This window comes from Hypomesus nipponensis, chromosome 25, assembly GCF_054491055.1.
Source record: "Hypomesus nipponensis isolate SF chromosome 25, ASM5449105v1, whole genome shotgun sequence".
NCBI classification, from domain to species: domain Eukaryota; kingdom Metazoa; phylum Chordata; class Actinopteri; order Osmeriformes; family Osmeridae; genus Hypomesus; species Hypomesus nipponensis.
Window position 1 is genome coordinate 3,111,868 of NC_140385.1, and position 9,869 is coordinate 3,121,736.

Consider the following 9,869-nt stretch of genomic DNA (forward strand, 5'->3'; position numbering starts at 1 on the left):
CAGACATGGAAACACGGACGACAGACATGGAAACACGGACGACAGACATGGAAACACAGACGACAGACATGGAAACACAGACGACAGACACGGAAACACAGACGACAGACACGGAAACACCAACAGACTAACAGCTGTGACCTTAAAAAATGCTGATAAGAAGTAAGTAACAGTAATCTTTGTTCGATTAGCAGCAAGTAGCGAATTGGAGAGCCACGAGACAGGGAGAAAGAAGGCAAGAGGTGGAGGAGGAATACTGGAAAAAGGACGACATTTTCTTAACAACTAAAACAGTTTATTTTCAAAGCCTTGACAGAAAGCCGTAAAAAAAAAGAGGCAGGTATCACTATCGTACAAACATGATTACCTGTACACACAAAGTACGCAAAACACAAACACACACCATACATACTATATATACACACACACACACAAACTATATACACACACATACACAGTAAAAAAAACACACACAACTGCAGAAATATACTTAGATTTCCGTAAATTAAACTCAACAACCGGTAGTTCACTGCCAATACTTATGACAAACACACACACAACAACAACAAGGCCTTTTTTTCTTAAAATAGTTATAAAAAGAATACAAATGTCTCAATGGAATGAACATTATAATACAATAAAATGCTTATGAACATAATTTATAACACATTTATAACAATAACAAGCACATTGCTGAGGACACCTAGATTGTTTACAAATTGCAATAACACATCTTTATTACAAAACAGGATTGACAGATAATATGGTTAAGCCTCTCTCTCTCTCTTTCTCTCTCTCTCTCTCTATATATATATATATATATTTATAAATCTTACAGATTATATACACAGGGTTCTCTTTCCTAGAAACACACGTTGTTGACATCACCATCATGCCAGCAAAGCACTCTCCAGGGTCTCTATGGCAACCACAGGGATGGCCGCCACCTCGAAAAACACCCTGGAAACAGAATAAGGAACATGGAAAACCTTAGATGTTGTTGACTTATTTCTCCTCCCAGACTGCATCTACGTTGGATGTTGTTGCTGTTGATGCAGTAGATAAACAAATCAAACAAGATCAAAACCAGAAAGTAAATCACCACTGACTAATTCAACCAATTAGCTTCTGGGAGGAAGTTAATCAATATGGATGAGCGAGGGGGGGGGGGGGGGGGGGTAAAAGAGGGCAAGCGAAAAGGAGGAAAAGAAAAAACAGAGAAAGCGATACTTCAGGAGAGAGAGAGAGAGAGAGAGAGAGAGAGAGAGAGAGAGAGTTCAGAAGAGAGAGAATATACAGAGAGTTCTGTCTGGTAAGCACAGATGAGCTCTCATCTGCATCATGCCGTCTGTACTGATCATGTCTGAAGTGTGCTCTCTGTAGTGATCATGTCTGAAGTGTGCTCTCTGTAGTGATCATGTCTGAAGTGTGCTCTCTGTAGTGATCATGTCTGAAGTGTGCTCTCTGTAGTGATCATGTCTGAAGTGTGCTCTCTGTACTGATCATGTCTGAAGTGTGCTCTCTGTAGTGATTAGGTCTGAAGTGTGCTCTCTGTAGTGATCATGTCTGAAGTGTGCTCTCTGTAGTGATCATGTCTGAAGTGTGCTCTCTGTAGTGATCAGGTCTGAAGTGTGCTCTCTGTAGTGATCATGTCTGAAGTGTGCTCTCTGTAGTGATCATGTCTGAAGTGTGCTCTCTGTAGTGATCATGTCTGAAGTGTGCTCTCTGTAGTGATCATGTCTGAAGTGTGCTCTCTGTAGTGATCATGTCTGAAGTGTGCTCTCTGTAGTGATCATGTCTGAAGTGTGCTCTCTGTAGTGATCATGTCTGAAGTGTGCTCTCTGTAGTGATCATGTCTGAAGTGTGCTCTCTGTAGTGATCATGTCTGAAGTGTGCTCTTTGTACTGATCAGGTCTGAAGTGTGCTCTCTGTAGTGATCATGTCTGAAGTGTGCTCTCTGTAGTGATCATGTCTGAAGTGTGCTCTCTGTAGTGATCATGTCTGAAGTGTGCTCTCTGTACTGATCATGTCTGAAGTGTGCTCTCTGTAGTGATCATGTCTGAAGTGAGCACTGTGTATTGCTCAGGGAGTAAGCATACGTACTTGTGGGCGTACTTGGTGCGCACGGCGCGGAGCTTGTCGTCGGGGGGGCTGGCCAGCATGGCGTGCAGCCTGCGCACCAGCGGAGCCAGCTGGGACACAGAGTAGCCTGAGTGGTACTGGAGGATGGGGGACTGGGGAGGGGAGGAGGGAGAGAGGAGGGGGAGGGAGGAGAGGGGGAGGGAGGAGAGGGGTGGGGGGAGGGAGGGAGAGGGGGGGGGGGGGGGGGGGGGGAGAGGAGGAGGGAGGGGGGGGTGAGAAGAGGGGAGGGGGGGGGGAGAGGAGGGCGAGGAGGTGGGAGGGGAGGGCGAGGAGAGGGGGGAGAGGGGAGGGCGAGGAGAGGAGGAGATAGGACGGAGAGTTAGTCTTGTTTAAAGATATTCAGGTGAGAGGGGTGTGAGTGTGTGGAAGAGAAGGTCATGTGTGCATCTGAGAACGTGCCCTTCTCTGACTGTGTGTGTGTGTGTGTGCGTGCGTTCCCAAACCCACCCATCCTCCCAGGTCCTTGGTAACCATGGCGAGCAGCAGGGAGGCGGCGGCGAGGGCGGAGCCTCTCTCTGGCAGCAGGTCCATCTCCAGCAGGCTGAGCTCACACACAAACCTGGCCAGGGTCAGGGTGTCCATCCCTGCACACACACACTGGGAGAAGAGAGGGGGAGAGGTCACACACACACAGGACAGGTCACACACACACACACAAACAGGACAGGTCACACACACACACCTTGGCGTAGCGCCGCAAGAAGCGGTAGGAGACAGGGATGTTGATGTCGAAGCTCAGCGTCTGAAGGATGCTCGTCTCCATGGAGATAAGCTCCTCCCTCTTGTAGGCGTCATCACAGATGTACAGGAAGTCATCCAGGCAGGGAGGAGAGCGCTCCTGGAGGGGGGAGGGAGGGAGACAGAAGAGAGAGAGAGAGAGAGAGACGGGGAGGGTTGGAAAGAAGGGTTTGTGAGCAAAAAAAAGGTTTTATGCATCAGTGCTGTCAAAAATCTCAGAAAGACATTGGTGCGTGCATGTGTGGTCTCACCTCGAACTTGGAGGCTATGAGCATGGCGGTGGAGCCTATGAGCTGCAGGGCCTCTCTGTTGACCGGGCAGGCAGACAGGTAGTGGTCGGTCAGCTTCACAGCCAGGTACAGGGTCTCGTGGTTCAGCTCAAAGTTCTCCTGCACACACACACACACACACACACACACAATATGGATCAGATATGCATTTGCACATACACACACACACACACAAAGTGTTTTCATTTTCACACAGGAACAGAAAGGGACAGAAAATAACAACGGGTTCAGGCACACACACACACACACACTTCTTGGTGAGTAACACCCACCTGGACTTCGACCAGCCAGTCCACCAGAATGGCCCTCATCCCTGGGTTGAGACTGGGCTGCTGGGCCATGTAGTCACACACAGGAAACTTCTCCTAGAGGGAGGAGGGGAGAGAGAGGGAGAGTGGGGGAGAGAGGGGAGGGGAGAGTGGGGGGGTAGACAGAGAGAGAAGAGGGGAGAATGAGAGGGGGAGGGAGAGGAGGGGAGAGAGGGGCAGAGAAGGAGAGAGGGGGTGGGGGGGTAGACAGACAGAGAGAGAAGAGGGGAGAGTGATGGAAGAAAGAGGGACAGAGTGGTGTATGAGGGAACAGATGAAAGGGAGAGAAATAGAGAGAGAGAAAAAGGAGAGAAAGAGAGAGAGGGGTTCAGGAGATTACAAGTATGAACAAGAGGACGCTTTGATGTTCAGAGAAGCACAAATGACTGTGTGTGAGTGTGACTGTGTGTGTGTGTGTGTGTGCGTGTGTGTGCTACCTCTCGTTGTTTGAGGTAGTCAAAGATCTCCTTGGCGTACTCCGCAGTGAGGGAGACATCATTGTGGTGCTCTGAGTCTATATCAAACTGCTCTGGGATCTGGAGGGGGCAGATTAGCAAGGAGAAGGATGGAGAGAAGTGAGAGAGCAGGGTAGAAGAGAGAGAATTCCAGGCACAGGGAAAGAAAGAGAGAGAGAAAAAAAGAGAAAAATTAGACAGAGAAAAAAAACTGAAAGCCACATTTGTGCATGCTAATATTGTAGTCTCGCCTCTGTCAGCAGGACTTGCTGACTGTGTCACGGCTAGACAACAAAAGGGTGATCAGTAAACCCTCTCTGCTATGATGAGGATGATGATAAAGATTCAGATGACCCCCCCAGGCTCTCGTACCTGAGGTCTCTGCAGGTGGGGGGGTAGCTCTCTATGAGGGGGGGCCTCCAAAACCCCCAGCTCCTCTACTGGGGGGGTCGCTGTCCTCTCCTCCTCCTCTCCCTCCTTACTCTCCTCCTCCTCCTCCTCTCCCTCTTTCCTTTCCTCCTCCTGTTTCTTCACTTCTTCGGGTCCTTCTGAGCTAACAGAGGAAGTCCTGGAACACATGAGAGCTAGGCTCAGAGAGGAGCTCCCACTGAACATACACAGTGACACATGAGGGGAAACGAGTGTGTGTGTGTGTGTGTGACAGGATGTGTGTGTGTGACAGGTCTGCGCGTGTGATAGGGTGTGTGTGTGTATGTGAGAGAGAGTGTGTGCGCGTGCGTTACTTCTTCAGGTTGGCCCTGGTCTTGGAGGTCTTCTTCTGGGCCTTCGACCCCACTTCCTTCTTCCTGCCTGGCAGGGAGAAGCTGAGTTTGCCGGCCTATCAGAGAGAGAGGTTTTATCAACAAAAACAAAACTGTCTTTATTGGGCAGTCAAAACTGCCTGTGAGCCACCCATCAGGTCTGGAGAGCTTGCAGCATCACTGATCCCCCCAAACCATCTAATTCACAGGGGGGCTACGACTAGAACCTCTCACACACACACGTATCGATCCATGACGGCCAAATCAAACATAATCGCCCAGAAACATCACCCGTCGTCATGGCGATCCGACAGGCATCAACCAACAAACAGCATGTCAGAAGGACGAACAGGGCAGGGCTCCGTTTCGATTCTCTCAGGTGGCGTCCTGAGAGAACCAGCATGATTCATTTCCTCCTTCTAGACAAACCTTGGCCACGATTTGTGGATTTGTTGTTTCGCGGAGTCTACTCACATTGGTGATGTCAACAAACGCCGCTCTCTTCTTCGGGGCTCCCTGAGGTGGAGCGGAGGATCTCTTGACCTGGAGGGGGCCTTCCTCCTGTTTCACACACACACACGTAAGACGATTGCCTAAATGTGTAAGCGTCGTAGCTTAGAGAAGAAAAAGCTCAGCCCTAACTGATACCTACGTAAGGAATATATAAGGAAATACATTTTTGTCCCCCGCACGAGGCAAATGGATGTGCATGTTGAGCGTGATGTCATTAGCTTTGTTCATTTAGTTGGCGAACCATATTCATTAGGAAAGTGTTGAGGAATATTTAGCTCGCCAGCATAGCTGCGTAAGCAAAACAAACAAGTTAGGCTTGTTTGCTAACTCAAGGCTAACTATTTCAGGTTGTCGTTATCAGTGACGTTTATCACCTGGTTCTCCGTGGCTTTCGCGTGCAGTTTAGGTATCCTGCTACCGCCCGTAGCAGTGGGTTTCTTTCCCCTCACGAAAGGCATGGTGTCCCGGTGTCCTGATCCCAATCTTATGAGGATGCAATGGGTATACCTGCTGCTATCTGTTTAATACAAAAATGCAATCAAATAGGCGGGTAACATTTGAAAATAGACGGGTTCTTCCAGCCGCAACTTCACCTTGCTTTGTTTACAGCTAGCGCTAGCTCCTTAACTAACTCCCGAGCTACTACGATGAACAAAGTTGAGTGCTTGTGGATTTTATCTGCGACACATGCAGCAAGGCAAAATGTTTGAGGAAAACAGTTTGATCTTACCTTGTTTTACGATTTTGCAGTGAGTTCACCCAAAACTTTCGTAATGCAAAAGTAACTTAAATCATGCAATTAATTCCACAGTGTAAATTCAGTCTGCGAGCCCGTAACAAAAGTGTGCCGCTGTTGAATCCAAACCTTAGGCGGAAGAAGCCCATTGGCTGAAGATCGTGCGTAGCTGTCCTATCGGCACGTAGTTAGGATGCCGTTGTTGAGGGGAGGCGGCCACGGAATTTTCAAACTCCTTAGCAACCAATCAGATATGGGCTCAGAGAATGTTGTTGTCGTTGAGTTTGGCATCGCATAGATTGCAAACACCCACTGTTAAATCCCTTCAATCGAACTGGAAAAAAACAATTCCCTAAACTCAGACATGGTTTTGTATGCCTCATAACCTGGTCAAATATTTCTCGTGCTGTAATCTTAAAATCAGTTGGTTCTTCTTCTGATTTTAGGGTTGCCACCCGTCCCGGTTTCCCCGGTATTGTTCTCTTTTTTGAACGACTGTCCCGGTTTAAATAAAATATTTCCCGGGACACGAATTGTCTCGTTTTTTGCGAAAATGTATTTCTCTATTTGAATTTAATAGTTTTAAATAAAACGTAATTCTATCTATTTTTCCTGGCTTCCAAACAACATGTTTGAACAAATAATGTTCAACAAAAAAATGTTGATAACAAAATACGCAAACATCCAATTTTGTGTCTGAAAACAGGTAAAACACAGTAAAGATTGGCCATTGATTGGTAGCAAAAATACGAAAGCTTACCCCCCCTCCCCTCAACCCTGGCATACATAGGCCTCACACACACTCATAGAGATGCAAGCTAACACACACTCACACACAGGAAGTGATTCTCACAGTTATCTGTCACACCATTTCCTCATTGAACTACACTTTCGTCCCAAACAGATCTAGCACAACACAAGTTTCTGCTTGGCCTGCAGTTCACTGAGACGGTGAGTAGCCATCTTTATACACCCAGCTGCCTGCCTCTCCTCATATCCTCCTCCTCTCCCCTCCTCTCTCCTCTTCTCCCTTCCTCTCCTCTCATTTCCCCTCTTTTCCTTTCACCTCCACTCCTCTCCCCTCCTTTCCTCTATCCTCCACTCACCTGTTCTCCTCTCCCTTCTTCTCCCTCTCCTCCACCTCCTCTCATCCACTTCCTCCTGGTGTAAAGTAATGAACTGTCTGTCCTCTAACAACCAATTGCGAAATGACCTTGGTGGTGTTTCAGAAGCGGTGAAAAAGAATACTTGTCCTGCTACCATGAAAAACACCAGAAGATGTGCATCTCCAAATAGATGTCAGACTAGCCTCTGCTCTCTTCCCCTCCCCTGCTTCCTTTCATCGCTCTCACGTCTTCCCTATGTCCTCTCACTTCCTCAAAGGGATTGTTTTCACTCGTCTTTTGACCCGACCTCGGTCAAATCTGCTTTGCTCCTTTCCAGTGGGGTGCCCTTGATTTGTCTCAAACAGCATAACCATCACATTGGGGCGCAGCCATAAAGCATAAACTGTGACACGAATCAAGGCTACCCCAAGCCTCATCTGGTGCACTTGATCCTCCCTGTCTCAAGTCAGACCCCCGGAACAAACAGCAGGGGAGGAAAAGGGGTGGTTAAGGAATCGGGCTATTCATCAGAAGGTTGCCGGTTCAATTTCCCGGCTGTGAAAAATGAGCAAGGCACTTCACCCTACTTGCCTCGGGGGGAATATCCCTATACTTACTGTAAATCGCTCTGGATAAGAGCGTCTGCTAAATGACTAAATGTAAATGTTAAATGTAAAAGAAATGAAGAAGGCATCGAATCCACCCGAGCTCACTAAAAGATGGACGCACAAATCAAGAGAGACAGAAAACGATGTTTTCAATGATGGAAACCCTCCGGCACCATCAGATCCCTGACAATGATTTCATCAGGCTGTGTCTGAATCATCGCGATCCCTTGTGGTGATAGCATCACTGGGCTTGGCGGGCTTTTGGGTGCAGAGTTGGAAGGTTGGAAGTAGAGATGGTTCACACATGGATTCCGTTACCTTCTGGAACATTCCATCGCCCCTTGGAACACACCGAGGCAAGAGCTGAAGACGAGAAGTCTCCGTGAAGATTTATGTAGAACCCTCGATATGATCTGTGAGTGACGGAATGGTGAAAGAACACGCAATTCCCACACAGATGAAGATACATTTTGTGTCAGTGCAAATGTGCGTTTTTACATAAAAATTCAAAACTTGGATTATGTACATTTGGTAAATTGACAACCGTTTCAAAGCACATCCAAAATAATCATTTCAGTTCAGTGAAACCTTTTCAAACAACCTTTTCAGAAATCTATCATGTTAGCAGCCCGTGAATTTCCTGTCTGTCACGCGCCTCATTTCCTGGAACCTTGCACATCATCAGAGGAGCCCCAACCACACTCAGTTTCCATCCTGTGTCTGTTAACCAGCAGCAACACCTCTTGACTCTGAAAGGATGGCTGTTTAGAGAGTCATTCATATGACACCAAAAGAAAAAGTTTATGGTTTATGGTCAACCAAAAGTTTATGGTTGTTAGTTTTCGACAGCATTTATCTGTTCCTTTTTCCCTGCAGGCTTCGATGAAGGCGGCAAGTGAAGTTACAGAACCCGGTTCAGACCACGGAGTTCCGAAGGTTCCGGAACGCGCCCGTGGATGTCCGGATCACAACAGCAGCTCCCGAAGCCCCGTGGCCCTCATCGATGGCTATGCCCGGGACCTGGCCCAGAGGATCCTCCAGGGGGCCGGGCCCCAGGGCCCCCCAGAACCCCCTCGGGACAGGGAGAGCCTGGCGGGGCAACTGGCCTCCCTCACCCTCCAGGCCGCTCTGAAGGAGGCCTCTGAAGCTGTGGGAGCAGATGGGGAGGAGGAGCCTGGATATCCTGGGTCTTCTATCTCCGCCTCCAGGAACCCCCCCTCCTGCTGCCCCTCCCTGCCCCAGAACGGCCTCCCCAACGCTGGATCCCTGGACTATCCTGATGCCCCCCCGACCACCCCGCTCCTTCCAGAGATGGTGAAGAGCCGGAACAGCTTCATCCGGAAGCTGAAGGGGGGTCTGGCCAACGAGTTCCTGCCCTCGCCCCCACCCCCCACCCCCAAGGAGAAGACGAGCGAAGGGCTGGGGTCGGAGGTCACCGAGGAGCCCAACCAGGACTTTGTGGGGAGTCTTTTGTGCTCGTTGTCGCTAGAGACCTCCGAGAGAGGAAGGGACGTCGTCTGGGAACGAGACGATTTTTCATCAGGCACTGTCCTGGACAGCTTCGGGGACGTGCGAGGACCCCTCGACAGGGTCGAGCTCGAGGAGTATGCGGGGGCTCTCTCCGATGAGATCATCGGCTGGGTGACCAATCGATGCCCTTCGCCGATGGAACTCCGGGAGCGAGGTAGTAGTGACGACCACAGCCTCGGTCTCGCGGCAGGACGTCTGGCTGAGAGGATCGTCACGGCCGCCCTCACCGTCGTCACGGAGACGAGCGGCGGGAGGAAGCGGGAAGTACCGACGACCGTAAGCCAAGCGACGAGACCCGGAAGCAAATCCGCTCCGTCGCGTCACATCGGCCCTGTGGACGAGGAGACTGCGTTAGCTCCAGAGTCGAAGCCTGGACGTGTCGCCGCAGCTTCTGCTGAGGATCGTGATCCTCCAGGGGGGGAGAGGCTGAAGGCCTACGCAGGCAGGCTGGTCTTTGAGGCCCTCTCCCAGGCTGCAGCTGAGCTGCAGGGGGCATAGCTGCACCACAACCTGGTTATGTTTCCATTGTTTTTCCATTGTTACATTTTCGTATTCTTCCTGACTGATTTATATGATGTGTGATGTTTCTATTGTACTACATAGTGTATTTGTAGTTTTGCTTCTTTCAATTCTTCTTCTATGACATATTTCTCCTCTTGTTCTCCCGGTCACGACAAATAAA

At 49.3% G+C, this 9,869-nt stretch overlaps 2 protein-coding genes across 2 annotated transcripts; one reads left to right on the plus strand and one right to left on the minus strand.

The window, feature by feature from the left end:
• Positions 1-299: 299 nt before the first annotated feature.
• Positions 300-6,449, minus strand: ccnb3 (cyclin B3). The gene is made up of 12 exons (XM_084691943.1): positions 5,938-6,449; positions 5,582-5,724; positions 5,169-5,255; positions 4,677-4,771; positions 4,306-4,501; positions 3,916-4,014; positions 3,443-3,535; positions 3,132-3,269; positions 2,825-2,980; positions 2,590-2,739; positions 2,104-2,234; positions 300-960 (listed from the first exon to the last, which is right to left on the minus strand). Exons 2-12 carry the CDS (start codon positions 5,663-5,665, stop codon positions 891-893), a joined length of 1,299 nt encoding a protein of 432 aa, XP_084548069.1. The 5' UTR covers positions 5,666-5,724; positions 5,938-6,449; the 3' UTR covers positions 300-890.
• On the plus strand, positions 4,778-9,869 carry LOC146221784 (uncharacterized). Its single transcript, XM_084691944.1, has 3 exons — positions 4,778-5,274; positions 6,848-6,894; positions 8,534-9,869. The coding sequence occupies exon 3, from the start codon at positions 8,540-8,542 to the stop codon at positions 9,683-9,685; it is 1,146 nt and encodes a 381-aa protein (XP_084548070.1). The 5' UTR covers positions 4,778-5,274; positions 6,848-6,894; positions 8,534-8,539; the 3' UTR covers positions 9,686-9,869.